General features: G+C 48.3%; 1 protein-coding gene across 2 annotated transcripts in view; it reads left to right on the top strand.

The window, feature by feature from the left end:
* The window catches only part of mRpL40 (mitochondrial ribosomal protein L40), a 186,877-nt gene that overhangs the window by 131,414 nt on the left and 35,403 nt on the right, over nucleotides 1-20,060 (top strand). For both annotated transcript variants that reach the window (XM_067108065.1, XM_067108064.1), the window contains exon 3: nucleotides 2,158-2,328. In XM_067108065.1, the coding sequence (XP_066964166.1) occupies nucleotides 2,158-2,328 (171 nt within the window). The remainder of the gene's footprint in view (nucleotides 1-2,157; nucleotides 2,329-20,060) is intronic.

The following is a 20,060-nucleotide window of genomic DNA, read 5'->3' on the forward strand; positions in this document are numbered from 1 at the left end:
AATGTTTCTTTCGAAGAAGTCTCTGAGTGCACAGGGTGGTCATCAGAGGCAGTATTCCTAAAACATCATTGCCACGAGCTTGGGCAAATTCGACTACACCGTGTATCAGTAGGGTGGTATGGTAAGTCCTTACTCCATAGGTGCTACGGCAGAAAACCAGGGGTCTTTTGATGTGCTGGGTGTGCTAAGATATCAATGGGAAAGGTACAAACCCAGCATATTAAGTAATCACTTTAGAACTACGTCTCAATAATTTTAAGTTCGTGTTTAGTGTCAGGTTCTTTGTTGCCAAACCCTATAGGTATCTGAAACAGAGAATGTGGTTTATAACGTGGCTTAACCTTGAACCAAAAATTTTATCTGGGTTGTTGGGATTGAATTCTAAGAGCTTAGCCATTTTGTCACCTGTCAATGTCTTTTGTAAGCTCCTTTGAGGACGAACAGCGGCTACACTCAAAAAACAGGTTTTAACATAGGAAAACCTATTTTTGGTAGCTGCTGTAAGTCCTCATACCCACCCACTTTCTCTGACGAAAAGGCCATGGGTTTTGGGTGAACAATTATCCTGCATAGACCTGGAAAAGAATAATGAGAGTAGGTGTGGCGCAAGATGCGTGGTTGACACAATACTGTACTGTAATGACCAGCGCGCAGTGTGCTGTTCCTACATCTGCAGGTTAAGAATAGGAAAGGAACCTAAGCAGCTGCTGTAGACAAGAGAGAGAGCCCTCTTGCTTTGAAGTCCTATAAGGCAGTCCCCGGGTTACGACGGGTTCAGCTTATGACGTTCTGAGCTTACGAAGCTTTTCAAATATATTCATCAGAAATTATTTCCCAGTTTACGGTGCATGTTCCGGGGTTATGACACTTGTGACGCCGATCCGACAGAAGAAATATGTCTCCAAAACAGCAGAATAATAAAAATTTGGGTGTTTTTTATGAAAAATTCAATAAAAACACAGATTAAATTGTTTTCAAGACACCCAAAGGATTAAAAGTAAGGTTTTTCTACGATTTTCAACGTCTCGGCTTATGATGCGGTGTAGGAATGGAACCACCGACATAAGCCAGAGACTGCCTGTACTCTGTCAGTGTCAATGTGCACGATGCTGGCCAAGGCCAACTAGAAGAGAATTCTTTGAAATTGTTTGGTCTATCTTAAAGAGCCTCTGTAGGGATCATGAGAGTACAGTGACTCCTTTCAGGATTCTCAGTGGCTACTAAAGATAGGTTTTTCTAGGTAGGTTTTTCCTACGTCAAAACCTGTTTTAGTTAGTCTTAAGGAAAATGCATAACCATGTTTTTAGTTCAGGTTTTGAATTTTAAGCATTTGTCACCATGCCTCCGGAGTGAAAATCAGATGAAAGTGCATGGGAGGTTTAAAAAAATCATATGTGAAACAAAAGTGGAAACAATGAAGTGATTGAAACATTGTTATATCCCATCAGCTGTAGGGTCTAGGCTAAGGTTAGACTTGAGTACAGTACAGCCTTCAATGTTTTTTTTTTAAACGAAACGTACAGTATTATTATAAGTGTTATTCAGCTTCTCTGTGGATCATTGTCTGCAGCTTTATTTACAGTATGTACTGTTATTTTCTTCCGATCGGAAAAACACTGATGTAGGTCAAGCACATTGTTATGTTTCTTCAGCCGATTTCACTAGCTCCTCTACCCCACCCACAACATTGTGCACTGTATTACAGAACAGAGTTTCATGAAAAGGGAATTGCAAAAAAAAATAAAATATTTTATATACAATTTATTAAAAGCATCAGCTTTATTCAGTATGTTAGAAGCTATATTATATCTTTGTTATATATTAACTATCACTTTGACAAGTATGTAACATATCCTGATGTCATGACACAGTTCATGTGCTGGTAATCATATGCATACAGTAATTTATTTAATTTGTTTTTATTAATTTTCTCAAGTACCCATACAGTATGGTATGTTATAACCATCATAATATTTTATATGTTAAAATACTGTAATGTTTTGTCAGCTAACTTCACTAATCTGTTTTTATATTTTGCATTATATGAAAATTTCCATCTTTTTTGTTGGGGCAAAAATGAGAAAATCAGGATCAATTATTTAGTTTTTAAATAATTAAGGCTTTGTTTTTTATTTATTGTAATTTTATTTGTTCTAGTGCAGAACCTTTGAAAAAGAAGAAGAAGGTGGATCCACAAGTCCTACGCCAGAGAGAAGAAAGAAAGAAGAAGAAAATTGAGAAGGCAATTAAAAGACTTGAGAAGAATGCAAGCCAGCTAAAACCAATAGATGAAATAGATGTCCCCTTATCACTGTTGCAGGAGAGAGAGTAAGTAAAATATTATTGTTCCGACACAATATACAAACCCTCGGTCCTTTACATTAGGAGATACTTTCAGGCGTAGGCTGGAAAACGGCCGTTGAACTTCAACAAGGTGGTTAGGCAGTTACTGTCCGGGAGGCGGGAGCACCGCCTGCCCGGATGTAAACATTCCAATTTGCTTTCGGCCGTCGTAGCGCACGGACGTTGTTCTTCGCTCTCTGCCTGACTGCATCTTTTCTTACTTCATCATTCTTGGTGGGAATTTTCCTTTTTCTTTTTTTTTGTATTATGGATAAATCATCTAAATCCTCCCATCCCCAGCATGTGTGTCCCGGGGTGGGAGGAAAAAAGTGTAATTCTTTTAGATCTAGAGTTGATGTGGACCCACACGCTCTCTGCACATCTTGCAGGGGGCGGGTGTTTTCACGCGACTCTACTTGTAATGAGTGTTGTTTGTGGTCCTCCGAGCAATGGGGCAAGTTCGAAGGGAGGAGATCTTACCGTCGTAAGCCTACCAAGGAGTCGTCCGAGGAAATACGCCCCGACGACCCGTTGGTGGCCGATGTTTCAGGTTCGTTTCTACCTCCCAGCGAACTTCCTCTTCTTGCTCCCTCTCCCTCGGTGAGGATTCCCCCTCCCCTTCCTCTTACGTTTCTTCGTTTGTGGAAGGGCACGGGGGAGAGTTGGACCGCGGCTTCATCTCGGAAGTCTCTTCCCGTTCCGGAGGGGAGTTTTTCCCTTCGGAGCGGGTGGAGGCTTCTTCTATTAACCCGACTTTTGCTTCAGGTACCGGGCTCGATAGCCAGACGATGATACCAAGTTCACCCTGGCTGCACCGGGCCTACCTGGCTCGGCTCTGGAAGGTTTGGCTCCCATGGCCCCCCCTCCAGTCACGACCCACACGGCAGCAACAGCCACTACCACGACTGTCACCTTCTCGCGGTTTGTCCAGATGCCGATTTCAGTTGCTTCGCATCTGGACACCCAGGTATCGGCGTCATCCGCGGGCCAGCACGCTGTTCCCCTGCCACCTGGCTTTCTGGCACCATTCTCGCGCACTGGCCCCTCCTACATGGTGACGTCATCGTACCCGTATGTGACTGTTGCTGCCCCCGTTGCTGAACATGGCCTGGCCTTGGATACGGTTCCTCGTCTGTCTCTCCAGCCCGGCCCTTCGTCTGCCTCAGTTCCCTTTCCAGCGACCTTGGCGCGGCCCGTACCAGATCTGCATGCGGGAGGGGCGGCGCTTGCATCCCTGGCCCCGCCCACTTCGGTTCCTGGCCGACACGCGGCTCTCGCTGCCCAGGCAATTGCTGGTCCGAGCTCCGCCCGTCTCTGCCCGGTTGCACCTTCTGCTGTTGTGGCCCCTCCCGCTGTTCCTGTTCCTGCTGTTCCTGAGTCCGCGTCTTCGCTTTCCTGGATTGGTGATCTGACTGCTTTCCTGAAGCAGATGGTGAAGAAGAAGAAGAAGAAGAAGAGGTCTAGGAAGGTGTCGCGCCGTCTTCATCTTCGTCTTCATCGTCGTCGTCGTCTGCTGCTTCTTCCTCTTCCTCTTCCAAGGCTTCGCGGCCGAAGAAGAAGAAGTCTGTCTCTCCCCCCCCTAAGAAACCTCGTACTGAGATTTCTAAGGGTCTGTCTCCTTCCACACAGAAGGCAGTGGGTTCTCTCGTTGGTTCTTCCCGATCTTCGGATCAGGGAACCGCTGTTCCGGCCTCCGGGCCAGGGGCAGCGGGAGCCAAGGGTGTGCAGACCAAGGTCGGCACTCTCCCCGCTGCGCCTAAGAAACCTCCTGCTTCTAAGGCCAGCGAGACCGCGTCGGACTCTCGTTCGCGAGTTGCTCCGAGTACCCGGGTCTCCAAGGAGACCAGGATACCCCAGTCTGTTACGGTGGACACTTCTCGCCGTACAGACCAGGGCGTGGGACGAGAGAAAGAGCCGGGGCATGCAGGTGCCCCTTCTCTTCCTGCTGGCACTCCATCCAGTGCCAGGTCAGGTTCCCGGGATAATGCTTCAGCCCCGAGGGGCCGAGTGCATGGAGAAACAGGGAAGAAGTCCCCTGCTCAGTCTTCCCGAGAGGCTTCGGCCACGAAGAAGTCTGGGGCGCGTCTAGAGGACAGCGCAAGCTCGCGCCAGCCAGCCGCGCGTTCGACTCCTCCCAGTCCCAGGCCGCGCCCACGCGGCCAGACTGGCTCAGGGGAGGCGAATGCGCGGCTCGACTCTCGCGAGCCGCTCCGCTCTCCTCGGGAGACCGTTTCACCTGGGATGAAACGTTCTCCTCGACCTGAGGGCCCGTCATCACCGCAGGTTGGTGACCGCCCTCGGCCTGCTGCCTCTACTGGTTCTGCCAGTAAGGGCAGTGGGAGCGCCCGATCTTCCTCCCCTGTCCCCTCCGCTCCTTCGGTCTCCTCCAAAGGGCGTGAGTCGGAGAGGAGGAACTCTGGGGGAGTGTTCTCCTCAGAGTTCAACTGCATGGGGTATGTTCCTGGCTCGGTCCTTGGCTCGACCAGGTCCTATGCCCGTGTAGTTCAGGAAGATCCTCAGGGTCTGCCGAGGTTCTCCCTCCTGCGGGGAGAGTAGTTCGGGAGGACCGCACCCTGGAAGGACTTGAAGGTCCTCTGCCCCAGGATGCGGACACCCCGAAATACAGAGGACTTTTTCGGAGGTTATCGCGCTGATTCGTCGGGCACAATGACCTCGGGAAGGGACCACGGCCGTCTGTGGATTGTCCTTCGCGCCTTGAATCCTTCTGGGGTCCTAAGAAGGAACCCAAGGCTTCGGTGGGGCTGCCGTGGTCCACGCTTGCCGAGGGGGTACTCGATCAGGTGAACAGTCTTGTGTCTGGGCAAGACAGTTCCCTTCGATCGAGCCGCTCGGAGAAGCTTCTTCCTCCCCCTCTACCTCGTCAGAAGCGTTTTTACTCTCCAATAGAAGGAGCGTTGCTGACTAAACAGGTTGACCCGGACCTGACTCGTCTGGATCCGGGTCTTTCGTTGCAGCAATTGTCGGCAGAGAATGTTTCTCTCTCCCAGCAAGAAGCTGCAACCCTGGAAGCCACCGCCATGGCGGCCTTTCAGGCAGTCTCCTGGCTCGATCTGTGGTCCTTCACAGTATCGAAGGTAGCCGCTTCCTCAGGCGCTATCGTACCTGGGGAGGACTCTGCTTTTGGGAGACTGTGCCAGTCTGGAGGTAGGGCTATTTCCTACCTTGCCCACCAGACTGCAAACCTGTGGGCAAACTTGGTGTTAAAGCGAAGAGACGCCGTTCTCTCTCGCTTTGCCAAGTCTGTAGGTCCCGAGTCGGCAACGCTCTGCGGAATGGACCATTGCTGGGTTCCTCCTCTCTTCCCTAGAGAGTTGGTGGATGCCGCGGTAGACAAACGCCGTGCTGATGAGAACGACGGGCTTGTCCACCAGGCAGTGGTTAAGACCTCCGGGTCTTCTCGTTCCACTGCAGCCAGGTCTTCGGGCCAGGCTGGCCCTTCCTCGGCCCCTAAGAAGTCCCAGTCTTCGAAGGGGTCCCGAGGAAACACCCAGCCTTCTTCTTCCTCGAAAAGGGGGGGTTACTCCCGTCCTTTTCAGCCCCCTTTCCAATCCGGTAGAGGGGGCAAGGGTAAGAAGAAGGAGGGGAAACGCTAGGGCGCGTTCCCCCAGAGAAGCTGCCAAAGGTGGGGGGTGCCTGTCGAGCCATTGGGCAACGTGGCAGCGACATGGAGCCGAGACCTGGATAGTGGATGTTCTTCGGGAGGGATATCTCCTACCCTTCGAGTCTCGGCCTCCCTCACCTACACTCCGGTCCATCTCCAAACTTATCTTTCAGGTTCGTTGAAGGACATCGCACTACAGCAAGAAGTGCAAGCCATGCTGAGCAAGAATGCTGTAGAAGTCGTGTCGGACCAGTCTCCAGGCTTTTACAGCCGGATCTTTCTCGTAGAGAAGGCATCAGGGGGATGGAGACCAGTCATAGACCTCTCTCCTTTGAACCGTTTCCTTCGCCAGACTCGGTTCACGATGGAAACAGCACGATCGGTGCTGGCCTCCATCAGGGAGAACGACTTCATGCTTACGGTGGACTTGAAGGATGCGATTTTCAAATACCCATCCATCCGTCCTCGCGCAAGTACCTCCGCTTAATCCCTCGGGAGTCGGTCTTCCAATTCAGGGCACTTTGTTTCGGGCTCGACCGCTCCCAGGTGTTCACGAGTGTTCTCTCGTGTCAGCTTGGGCCCACTCGCCGCACGGGATACGTCTTCTGAGGTATCTCGACGACTGGCTAGTCCTGGCGAGCTCTCGCCGCAGTTGCTACAGGACAGGGATCGTCTCCTCGAGTTTTGCCAGGATCTAGGGATCGTGGTAAATCTGGAGAAGTCAGATCTCCCCCAAGCAGAGGACGAAATACCTGGGCATGCTGATAGACACGGTGGCAGCAAAAGTCTTTCCCTCGGACTCTCGTATCAGCAAGTTCAAGGAGGCAGCACAGTTGTTCCTGTCTCGACAGGAGCAACAAGCTCGGCAATGGCAAGTCGTCATCGGTCACCTGTCGTCATTAGAAAAGCTAGTTCCTCACGGGCGTCTTCACTTGCGGTCTCTCCAGTGGAGACTAAAGGAGCTCTGGTCCCAGTCCCGAGACCCCAGTCCTTCCTCATTCCTCTTTCCGAGGAAGTGAGAAAGGACCTCCACTGGTGGTTGGACGACAGGAACCTCTTAATAGGAGTATCCCTGCATACTCCCCTCTGGACATGCTTCTGTTTTCGGACGATCGACCGAGGGATGGGGCGCACACCTGGAGGAGTTGCTGACTTCGGGAGTGTGGCACCGAGACGACAAGCACCTTCACATCAATATTCTGGAGCTCAAAGGCGGCCTTCCTGGCTCTCCAGGAGTTCCAGGATCGAGTGATGGGACACTCCGTGGTGTTGATGAGCGACAATACCACGGTAGTGGCATATGTCAACAAGCAGGGGGACTGGTGTCCCATCAGCTTCATCAGTTGGCAATGCAGGTGCACGAGTGGGCAGTAGCTCACTCGGGTAGAGCTGTCAGCCAGATACATTCCAGGCAAGAGGAATGTAGTGGCGGACAAGCTCAGCCGCCAGAGCCAGGTGGTAGGGACCGAATGGTCCCTCCATCAGGAAGTAGCGAAAGGCTGTTCGACCTGTGGGGGCGCCCAGTGATAGATCTGTTCGCCACCCGGCACAACAGAAAACTTCAGGTCTTCTGTTCTGTCGTGCCGGACCATGGGCCGCTGCGGAGGACGCATTCCAACACCCGTGGGACAACCTCGACACGCACGCCCTTTCCTCCATTCTGTCTGATTCGTCGGGTAATCAGCCGAGTGATGATCACCCCCCGAATCTCAGAATGACTCTGGTGGCACCCAAATGGCCACAGGCCAATTGGTACCGGACCTGCTAGCTCTCCTCTCCGAGGCACCGAGATTCCCCTGGCCCAACCTTCTGCGTCAACCTCACGCAGAGCGGTTCCACCTGGCAGTGCATTCCCTGTGTCTTCACGGCTGGAGGTTATCCACCATCTCTTGCGAGCGAGAGGCTTTTCACGCCGCGCAGCAACAGAGATGGCAGGATACCTCAGAAGATCCTCCGCAGCGGTATACCAGGAAAAGTGGTCCGTCTTCTGTGGTTGGTGTTGTCGAAGGGGTATCTCTCCGGTCAGAGCTACTGTTCAGCAGGTCGCGGACTTCCTCGTCTTCCTTCGCCGAGAGAAGCTTCTCTCCATTTCAGCAGTAAAAGGCTACCGCGCCGCACTCGGCCTAGTCTTGCGGCTGAAAGGAGTAGACATCTCTTCCTCTTTCGAGATTTCTCTACTCATGAGAAGCTTCGAACGGTCTTGCCCACCCAGGGATCTCAGGCCCCCTGCGTGGGATGTGACTCTCGTTCTAAGGAGCCTGACTCGTGCACCTTACGAGCCTTTAAGAGAGTCGTCAGACAGGGATCTGACCCTCAAGACCGTTTTCTTGCTTGCCCTGGCGTCGGCGAAGAGAGTTGGCGAACTTCATGGACTTTCCTTTGATGTAAAACACTCAAGGGGATGGGGATCAGTTACGCTCGATTTCATCCCGGATTTCGTAGCGAAGACTCAGAATCCTTCGGTCCCTGACGCACGGTTCGAGTCCTTCACGATCCCCTCCTAGAGGACTTTGTAGATAATGATCCAGACGAGATGCTACTGTGTCCTGTTAGGGTGCTGCGGCGCTATCTGAAGAAGACTCGGCACCTCCGCCTGAGTGTCGACGACTCTTCGTTAGCACCGGCTCGACCAAGAAAGAAGTGTCCAAGAACACCATCTCTTTTTGGCTTCGTGAGACAATAAGGAGAGCGTGCTCTGCTGCAGGAGAAGACGACACCGCACGCTTCTCCGAGAGCTCACGAGGTCCGCAGCATTGGTCCATCCCTCGCATTCCGGAAGAATATGTCGGTACCACAGGTACTGAAGGCAGGTGTGTGGTCCCGACAGACTACCTTCACTTCCTTCTACCTCCGGGATGTTGCACACAAGTCCTGGACACTTTTTCCTTGGGTCCTGTGGTGGCTGCTCAACAAGTTGTGTAGCTTATCCAGCTCCCCTAACGGGACAGGTTGCATCTCGCCTATGTTGTACGGTAAGGATTGGGGAGATGTTTGTTGAGTGACTGGCCTCTTTTCCTTCTCCCTATCCTAAGCTCTCTTCCCACGGGCAGGGAGCGGACGTGCCGTTACAAGCTGGACCGGGCGATCGAGGCAGGTAAGCACATAACGTGAGCTTCCGTTCTATTCCCTTTCAGGTTATAGAAGCAACCCCCACTCCTTTCTCTTGCAAGGGGAGGAAAGAGTAAATGACTTTGAGACAAACCCAATGCTTGTATTTGCCTTATTGTCATCCGACGTCATTTCTTCCTAGCCTACTTCGCATGAACTGACGTTTCCCTCTTTCATGCAAAGGGTCCCACAAGTCTGACATAGATCTTGCGTTTCTTACAACCCGATCTTTTGTCAGAGGTGATTTTTCCCTTCCTCGCTCTTACGACCAGGAAGGGAAGACAAGGTGGTGAACTCCAGTCAGTTCAGAGAGACTTTTCAGATTCCTCCTCCAATCAGTAAGTCTCCTAATGTAAAGGACCGAGGGTTTGTATATTGTGTCGGAACAAATAACAATTTTTGAAAGTAAATTGTATTTTCCTAACTATACAAACCCGAGGTCCTTTACAGTTATGCCCACCTCATGCCACCCCTCAATCTGTACATGGGCCGAAAGGCAAATTGGAATGTTTACATCCGGGCAGGCGGTGCTCCCGCCTCCCGGACAGTAACTGCCTAACCACCTTGTTGAAGTTCAACGGCCGTTTTCCAGCCTACGCCTGAAAGTATCTCCTAATGTAAAGGACCTCGGGTTTGTATAGTTAGGAAAAATACAATTTACTTTCAAAAATTGTTATTTATGGTATGTATTTTTTTCCTTATACCATAATCATTCTTTGTACTTTTATGGCCCATTTTCGTAAGTTACATAGGCCTTTACTCAGTTGAAGTACAATCCAACTTCTGAAAACTCACCCTTGGGACCAGGCCATTGCTGGACCACAGAAATCACTACTATAAAAGCCCCTTTGTAAACAGTCTTGCCAGCTCATTCCACATATATATGCTGTGTGTGTTATCAAAATTAGAACAAAGCTTATGAATATTGAGTATCATTCTTTAGGTTTAATTCCTTAGGGAAATTCTGGCCTGCTCCATAAGCATCTCCTCGGAAATGCTTACACCTTTGCTGCGTTGGAGCTTAAACCACTTTATAAATGCACTGTCAGATTCTGATCTGGCACCTTTAAATGTTTTCTGGCACTTCAAACTTTTCTGGCTTTTGTTTTTGGCAAAAACCTAAAAGGAGAGAGAGAGAGAGAGAGAGAGAGAGAGAGAGAGAGAGAGAGAGAGAGAGAGAGAGAGAGAGAGAGAGAGAGAGAGAGAGATCATCACAGCCATTAATTGCTAAATGAAACTCATTTCAGAGATTCGTTATTTTTGTAAAGCTGGGTTTAAAAATGTAACTGACTTTATTTATAAATGCAGTGAATTGAATGAAGTATAGGTGTGATTTCAAATGTTGCTTTTGCCTCTTCCAAATCATTTTGTGGCCTGCAGATTATTCGTTTCTAATACCACAGCTACAACTGTAAATTTAGTGGGATATTTTCATAACACTTTCCTCACCATTGTGTGCAGGATGAATACAAATTTATTTTATTTTTATTTAAGGAAGTCACCATTGAAAATTAGTAAATTTGTAACAAGTCGACAACTGTTAAATAGCCTGTAGCAAACATGATAATTATGGTAACTGACACTGGCAAACAGCTGTTTCTTGATTCGATTTTTTATGTCAGCACTTGCTCTTGTTTATGCCAAAACAATGCCAGTGTCTTGCACACGGTAGTTAGTGATTGTTAATTACTGTATGTACATGTACTTGTGTAATGCTCAACCTCACGTATTGTGCGACCCAAAAATTTTCACCCCTAAAAAATTATTTTATCATATATCTCATGTATCACGAGTTCCTCTTTTGGGAGACCATATTACAATAGACTAACCTCTTTTCCTCCATCTCTTTATCTTCCCCATCTAGTTAAATAAGTTAAAAAAGTGAATGAATGATAAAATTATTGTTGGTAATGTTATATTTGTTGTGTAAATGCTTGCAGCCATAAACAAAAAACCAAACAAGTAACAGCTGCTTGTTCTGACACGATATACAAACCGTCGGTCCTTTACATTAGGAATTACTTACGGCGAAGCTGACACGGCCGTTAAACTCTTGAACAAGGTGGTGAGGCAGTGATTAACGCCAGGTAGGCAGGAATATCTGCCTGCCTGGATGTAAACATTCCAGTTTGCTTTTGGTCGTTATGCAATGCAGACATGTTTTCGGATCTCTTTGCCTGACTGTTGTTAACCTCTCTATTATTCCGGTGGGATCTTTCTGTATTTTTGTGTATGTATTGTGTGTGTTTGATATTTATTAATACAAACCCACGATTTTTGATAACCTTGCATAAGCCGTCGTTCCCTGCGTCTGTGTCTTGGGTTTGGCGGCCAAGGGCTTATTTAGAGGGGCGTAACCGAGTGATAATGCTTCTCTTCCAGTAGCCTTTTATTTAGATGCTGAAGGCGTTCCCCTGTATGTTAGGAGATATTAGTTGGGACGTAATGTCTTCGCTCCCCTACATTGATCGGGACGTAAGAGTTCGCTTCCCTTCTTGGGCTCCCGCCCTCCATGTACAAGGGCATGACTACTTCCTTCCTACTTGTGCTGAGTGTTGTTTTCACTGCCTGTGTTATAGAGAGTTGCGAGGGGGAAAGTTGCGCCCGTCGTTGGTAAGTTCTGCTTCCACGGCGCCCTTGGTGGCCTCCCCTCCTTCCGTCTCTCTCCTGGTAAGCTCTTCCTTTTCTCTCCTTCGGTAGAGATGTCTCTCCTTTGCCCTCTTTGCTCACTTGTCAGGCGAAGACCGTGAGGAGGGGGGGCCGCAGGCGGTCGGGCGACCTCTTCTAAGGGGCCTCCTCTCGCCGCATAGGGCAGTTCCCCTCGTAGTGAGAGGAGTCTCCCTCTACTAATCATCTTTGCTTTTCTTTCAGGTTGACAGTGAGGATCTCAGGCACAACGGTAGTTGGCTGGATATCTCAGGAGAGATCGTGCATGAAGGAGTCCCGTCGTTCATTCAGTGTTGCTTCGGGATCACCCACAGTACCTGATTGGAATGGCATAGTTCCACATCAGGATCGTTTCAACTCTGTTCCCGCCAATGTGGATCGATCGCTGTCATTGCTGGCCTTCATGTATGCTGTAGCACTGCCTCTTGCATATCTGTGGTCCATCTGCTCCTGCTGTTTCCTGTGTTATGCATCTGTTAACTCGACAACAGTCTCTGGGCGGCTCTTCCTGGTCTCCTGCAGCAGCCGTGCTGATCATTCCTGTCGCTGCTGGTGACGTTCCTGGCCATTGCTGTAGCTCCTGCCTTCCGAACCGCTTCCGTAGCTCCTGCACTGGGTGTCCTGATCATGCCTGCTGTTTCTCCAGGTGGTGGTGTCCTGGGCCACTTCCATTGCGTTCCAGCCTGGCTGCCCTAGAGGTTACGATGTTTCATGCCCACCATCCTGTAGGAGATGTCGGAGTGAAGGTGGAAGCCGCCCTGTGGAAGTAGCCGACGTCTTCTTCAACTTATCTTTGATTTCATCTTCTGCTGCCTCTTCCCTTCCTCTCCCGCGGTTCAAGGGAGTCCCGGGAACTGGACAGACCTCCATCGGCTGAAGGAGAGGAAGGCTGCTTTTTTCACCTTGATGCCCTTGGACGTCTAGGGACTGCCTCCTTCTGAGGAGGCAGTGGGTCTCGCATTGGCTCTTTCCAACCTTCGGGTTAGGAAACTGATTTGCATACCCCAGGGTTTTGTTTTTTGGGAGCCGTGGGTGCGCAGACCATGGTTTGCGACCCCATTCTCGGTCCTAGAAGTTCTGCCTCTAAGACGGGGGCTGCTTTGGGCGCTCATTCGCGAGCTGCTCCAATAGCTCAACTTTCGGTGAATTATAGAGTATCCCGGTCTGGTCTGGAGAGTACTCTCCCCATCCCAGTTTGGGAGCAGTGCGAGAGAAAGGGCCAAGGCACCCAGGTGTCTCATATTTTCATGCCAGCACCACAAGTGCTCCCCGAGTGCTTACCAGTGCTCGGTCGAGTTCCCAGCCTGGTGTCTTGATCCTATCGGTTCAAACACCAGAAGAGGCAGGGAAGAGATTCCCTTTGGGAGTCCTCCTGCGGGACTTCTAAGGGACTGACTCTCTTCCGGGAGACAAGTTTCTCTTATTGGCTCTTCTCACCCTTGGGCGAGAACCAGTTCACATTCTCCTGTGGGGTCTGGCGTTTCGGGAGCCGCGAGAGCGCGGCCATGAGAGGCTGCGCCCTCTGTGCCAGTCCTAGAAGTCTGCATCTTAGACTGTTCTGTGCCTGGCTCTTTTTGATTTTTTAGGAAACCGAAAGCAGCCACTCCCGATTTTCAGGAGTCTCGTGGGTTGCTTGAATCCTATGAATCACGAGCGCTTTCCTAACAAGAGGCACAGGACGAGAGAAAGGGCCGAGAAACCCAGGTATCTCAGTGCTGAGACACCCAGGTGTCTGAGTGCCGAGACGCCAGGTGTTTGGGTGCCGAGATGCCAGGTGTCTCAATACTGCCTGCCAGCTGCTTCGGTTGCTTGGCCGGGTTTTCATCCTCGTGTCTTGAATCTTAGGGTTAGAGCATGCAGGATAGCAGACACAGAATTCCCCTTTGAACCTTCTTCTCAAGGGGCCTTGGCCTCAAAGGAGTTTAGAGTTCAGGAAACTAGCAATAGTTTACGGCAGACAAGTTCCGCCCTGTTCTTTTCTGATTGTGTTCATGCAATCGGCTCAGCTCGACTCGCTCGGCTTTCTTGCCCTGCCCAGCCCCTGGTCGTGCTTGCTAGACTGGCTCGGCTTGGCTCGACTCGACTCTGCTCGGCTCACCCCGCCTGCCTCCCAGTCCACTGCATACCACCTAGTGGATCGAGTTCGCATGATGGGCTCGGCTTGGCTCGACTCGACTCTGCTCGGCTCACCCCGCCTGCCTCCCAGTCCACTGCATACCACCTAGTGGATCGAGTTCGCATGATGGGCTCGGCTTGGTGCCGCTCGGCTCAGCCCCACTTGGTTTTTCCAAATTGGTGTCTCGGCTCTGGTCGAATGAACTTTCTGCTCTTCCTAGGAAAGTGCTTTGCCACGGCACAAGCACTCTCCTTTACCCCTGTGGCAGTAATCTCCTTTGGTTGATTATCGCGCACAGTCCGTCTCTCCTGCTGGTCTTACTGGCAGGACAGATAGGGGTACTCTTTCTCCTCACCTGTTCTCTTTTCCTCTCGGTTGTTTGGAGAGGCACAAGACGGACTGAGAAAGCTCCGACGAATTTGTCTTTGGAGTTTGGCTGCCTGGCGTGCTTTGGGTGTCGGTCCTGATTGTCTTGTAGCACAACCAGGTAGCTGAGGAGGGTTTCATGGGATCTGTCAAGGTCTCCCTCCAAGGAGAGAGGTACAGGAGTTTCATGCTTCGGAAGCAGCGAGGGTCTTCCTCTTCAAGTTGCGATCGCCCTCGTTTTTCAGAGAACTTTGCGCCGATTCATCAGCACGAGGATCCCCGGGACAGGACCGCAGCTCGCCCAGTGAATAATCTTCATCACTCACAACCCTTGCAGTTCCCGAGGGGCCGCCGCTGTCCTTGCTTGCGAGAGCATTCTCGATCAGATGAATTCTTTTCTTCAGAGAAGGAGTTCATTCGGGTCGAGACACCAAGCTTCTCCCCTGCCTCGACAGAGTACGAATTCTTCTTGCCTCAGAGGGTCTTGCCGACTGCAGTTCTGTGGGCAATTCTGGTGCTAAGAAGAAGGACTTTGTCCCAATTTGGATCTCCGGTTTCGTAAGTCCTGAGATGGCTCTGCCTTTCTCTCTCAGAGATTTGCCAGATACTGTGGTAATCAAGGTTTGTGCCAGGGCACTACCTTCTCCTTTGGACAGTTGCCAAGACCTTTGGGTCTAGTCATCTCAACTCAACATTGAGTTCAAGCCAGCTCCCCTCAACTCCTAAGAAGTCTCAGGCTGTGGAAGAAGGTTGCTTAACACTAGGCAGCGCCATTGCCGAGACCTGGGAATGGGTTCCCTTAGGAGAAGTATCTATTCCCCTTAGGTCTTGGCAATTCTTTTCATCAAACTTCCATCCCACTCCCTCGCCTGTGCTCTCGATTCAGGAAATGCCAGCCCGGCTAGAGCTAGTTGTCTCTGTGTCCTGTCATCTTGCAGAAGCTTCCCCATGGTGGAGAATGGAGGTCTGCTTCCATTCGTCCATCCTTCTTTCCTCTTCGAAGTATGAGGAAAGAGATAGGCTAATGCTTGATTGAAGGAGCCTTTGAATATGCTTGCATATTCCCCTCACATCTTGTGTCTACCTGTACTTACGAATTCACTGATCGAGGAATTGGCGCACACCGTTAAGACTTTTTCTTGAAGGTGTGTGACCAAGATGATTAGTACCTTCTCATCACCGTCCTGGGCTCAAGGCAGCCTTTTGGCCTTCCGAGAATTCAGGATGAGTTTTGCGACACTCAGTGGTTTCGTTGAACAACAAAACCACAGTAGTGGCATTTGTCGACAAACAGGAGGGAATAATTTTTTCCTCCTGTTTCATCTGTCGACATTTGCATGTACTCGAGTGTTTTACAGGGCTCTTGATAGCTCAATTAGCCAAATGCATTCCCGGTGGGGATGTATTGTTAGGCGAGCTTGGCCTTGTGTTTGAGTGATTGGGACGGAACGTTACTGCTCACTCTTTTCTTCTCGAAGATTCATGAAGAGACTGCTCGATTGAGAAATCCCCACCGTCTTTCTGTTGCCTTCCTGCACAATAAGTTGGTAGTTTTTCTCGCTCCTTCATACCAGACCCATGGGCTGCTACGGTGAGGCATGCTGTCTTTTTGGGAAAAATTCGATATCTACGCTTTTCCCTCCATATTTGTCTGTTTTGCTAGGGGTTCACAAGCATTGTTCCCCCCGAGTTACAGACAAATGCTGGAAGACTTCACCTTTCGCCTGACCTGATAGCCGAGGCATCAAGAAGAGTTCTGCTTGACCCAACCTCCTGTAGCAGCTACACAAGAAGCAGTTCTTCAGGCAGTACATTCCTGTGTGTTCAGGATTGGGAGACTTTCCAGCTTTCCTTGCAAGCATAGGCTTTCTCGCTGAGCGGCAACAGATACAGCTGGATATCTCTTGAAGTCCTGTGCAACACTGTCCCAGGGCTGGATCCATCTTCGCTGGTGGGTGTCGTTGATGGAACTTCTTCTTGGTCAGAGTCGCTCTTCAAGTCTGGACTACTTCGTCTTCTCCGCCAAGGGTTACTTCTCTCCCTTTCATTTGTGAAGAACATAGGCTCTTGCGACCTAGTCTTCTATCTGAAGTAGCCTTCTTCTCCTCAGTCGAGATTTAGCTACAGATGAGAAGCTTCTTCAGTCTTGCTTTCCCAGGGAACTGTTCTCTGGGTAGCATGCGACTCTTTTAGGGTTCCTATCCCTTGCTCTGCACATGCCCTCATGAGAGTCGTTTGATAGAGATGTTCCCTCTTAGGACCATCTCTCATCTCTCTCCGGCCTTGGTGTAGAAGATGGAAGAACAGGTAAAGGGGATCAGTACCTCGACTCCTCGGATGCCGTAGGTGGGCTCTGAATCCATCGTCATCTATTGTCAGGTTCGATTCCTTCTTCCCCTCCTCCTTGGACTTTGTATCGATGATCCAGATCATTCGTTACTTTGTCGTATTAGGGAGCTGTGGTACTTTCCGAAAAGGTTCGACATTCCTAAGCTGGATGTCGTTGACATTTTCGTTAGTACTCTCTCTCCCAAGGAAGAAGTGTCTAAGGACATATCTTTCTCCTGGCTTGGTGAAGCGATCGAAGGAGGTATTTGGCAGTTGGCGATGACGATACCGGTACTTTCCACCCAAGAGCTCACGAAGTCAATGGCTTGGTCCATCCCTCGCATTCTGAAGTTTCTGTCTGTCTGGAAGCAAGACGTGGCCTCATAGACCACACATATGTCTTCCTGTGGTCTTGTCCACAGGCCCTTGGAACCTTTTTTCCTTGACCCTGTTGTGGCAACAAGTTGTGTTTTCTCACCCGGCTCCTTCAAGAAGACTAGTAGCATCTCGCCTAAGGTGTTGGTTCTGGAAGTGTGAAGGATACCGAGAGTGACTGGCCTCTCTTCCTCCTCTTTCCCTGTCCTCCTACTTCTCCTCCTTTGGGATGAGAATAGGACTCGAACCAATACTTGCTGGATCTGGTGCTGATGCAGCAAGACTGCACATCGAGCACCTGTTTTATTTTTCTTCTAGAATCATAGAAGCAATTCCGTTCCTTCCTATAGCAAAGGGGGGAAGGAGAGAATGGCAATAAGGGCACCATATCTCTGGTTTTCCTTACTGCCTCCGACTCTAGATTCTTCCCAGCCTATTTTGTATGAGTTACGTTTCTTCACTCATGCGAAAAGGTCCAGTATCTGACGTTTGATCTTGCAGTTCCTACACTCCAATCAATATGACAGATACATGGTACCCCTCGTCGCTCTTTCAATGAGGAGAGGTAACCCAGGTGTGCAGAACTCCAGTCAGTTCAGGAGACTCACTCAGATTCCTCCCTCCAACCAGTGTCTTCCTAATGTAAAGGACTGATGGTTTGTATATTGTGTCGGAACAAATCAAAATTTTTAAAAGTAAATTATATTTTTCCTAACTAGACAAACCTGAGGTCCTTTACATTACATGTTATGCCCGCCTCATTGCCACCCCTCAATCTGAACCTGGACCGAAAGCCAAACTGGAATGTTTACATCCGGGCAGGCAGGTATCCCCGCCTACCTGACGGTAGTTACTGCCTTACCACCTTGTTCAAGAGTTTAACGGCTGTGTACAGCTTCGCCCTAAGTAATTCCTAATGTAAAGGACCTCAGGTTTGTATAGTTAGGAAAAATACAATTTACTTTCAAAAATTGTGATTTTGCTATGAACAACCGAATTGGATAACAACAACTGTTATCCTGCATTTGAACCATCTTACAATAGTAGAATATTACTGTAGTTATGTTTCAAATGATGTTAAGTAGAATAGGACTAATACATTTTTACATTACACCCTTATTCAGTATGGAGAAAAGATCGGCAAGGAAATACACTGCTAAATTTAAGCTACAAGTTGTGCCTGAAGCTGAGAAAACAATGTTCAGGCTGCTAATGTCTATAAATTATCGTGCATCGGCAACATGGATAAAACTCCTTTAAACTTTGATATGCCTTTAAACTCGACCATAAATAAAATTGGAGAGAAAAGTATTTTAATCAAAACTACTGGCCACAAAAGAACACATTTTACCGTTGTTTTCACGCTGATAAAGGATAAATACGTAAAGCTTGTATTATGATGAAATCAAGTGAAAATAGCAAACGGAATCTTTTGATTTTTTTACACAAAAAATGTTCCCCCAACTCTATCTGTTAACGAAAAAGTAACAGTTTAGTTCGCAACAAGACGTATTTAAGTCATATTTCAACTTAAAAACACTCTGTACAGTATAACAAAAAATAACCTTGTTCCATATAAACAGAATACATAGACTAATTTACGCTAACTAGAAGCAAGAAAATTGGTCTGAATTGAGTTAAATTTAAAATGAAATACACTTAACTTGTAATCGCCCTCAGCAGATTTCCAAACCAAAACACTGATCACTGTGTTTGTATTTTATAATGCAATAGTAATATGAGAATACATGCTATAGTATTATTGGATACTGTGAAGTAAAGTATAACTTTTTAAAAGATCTATGGAAAAGATGCATATTCGTTATGTTTTATTTTATAATATGATACTATGTGAATATTACATATGCTAATTTTATATCTCATATATGATGCTACCCCCTTAAAATTAGCCTCAAAATTAGGTGTTCAAAAGTCGCATGATACACAAGTATATACGGTAAAAGAAATAGCAATGAATTCTTAGACAAGTCACAAGGTTTGTAAACCTGATTTAGTGTATGAAGACGCACATTTAACCTAATGAACTTTGGCTTCTTAGAAAGCTTAGCCTAGTGTAATCTGCTGAAAATACATCTTGCAGTATACATGATATAATGATGAAATCATGTTTTTTGACGAAATTTTAATGATCGCATGGTACACGAGATCGGATGATACACAAGTATATACGCAAATTACAGTTGTTTTGTATGCTGTATATTTTTGAGTTGCACAGAATGTTTTAGTTGGAAATAAACAGTGCTTGTGTATTTACAGAGCAAGCTTCAGCTCTGAAATCCGAAAAATCCAAAAACTCAGACAATGTGTGGTGCCACCCTTGTAGCTGCTCAAGAACTAATGGCAGCTAATTAAAAAAAAGTCCTGATTAATGGGAGTTGCCAGACCATATATTGCTGGATTTAAGAGGTCGGACTGTACTGGGCACTTTTATAAGTACTACTGTACTATGGTGGTGGTCATGAGTGAGGATCCAAAATGGTGAGATCCTGTGCTCATTGCCCTTAATGCTATCATTCATATGATGGTCTTCATGGAGCTTTTGTTACATCTAGTTGAAACTTGATATCTCAAGTCTAGTCCTGACAGGCTAGTTGATGCTAGATTGATCTAATCATTGATGACCAGGTGGGATCCCACCATCTTTGTCTACTATCTGGACAAGACAGTGTTGGAAGAACTAGAGGAGCCATACTATGAGGTGATGCTGACCTTGCCATCATTGAAGATCTGCTAGAACTTTGTGTTGTGGAACTGCAAAATAGTTGGGAGCTTCACACAGGTCCAATACTTGTTCAGCTCCAATACTTGTTTAACTGCAGCTGGAGTGCCGAGAAACAAGTGGCTGTGAGGTACCATCTCCTCCAGCTTGATGGTCCGTGTCTGCGTTATCAGAGGAACCTGGTTTAGTAGAAGTTCTTTATTGATGAGTGTAGTGTCTAATATGTCTTCTGTTGGATTAACCAGTGCCTTTGTGATGTGTATACTTGACCCTCCAACTTCATGGATTTGTGGTTTTTTCATCAGTGAATAGATAAAAGAAAATTCTTTGATTTTTGTGGCCACGTCTGTACATTGGGAGGTGAAAGACAACTGGCATAGGCTAGAAATGTAAAG

Source organism: Macrobrachium rosenbergii, chromosome 8, assembly GCF_040412425.1.
Source record: "Macrobrachium rosenbergii isolate ZJJX-2024 chromosome 8, ASM4041242v1, whole genome shotgun sequence".
NCBI classification, from domain to species: Eukaryota; Metazoa; Arthropoda; class Malacostraca; order Decapoda; family Palaemonidae; genus Macrobrachium; species Macrobrachium rosenbergii.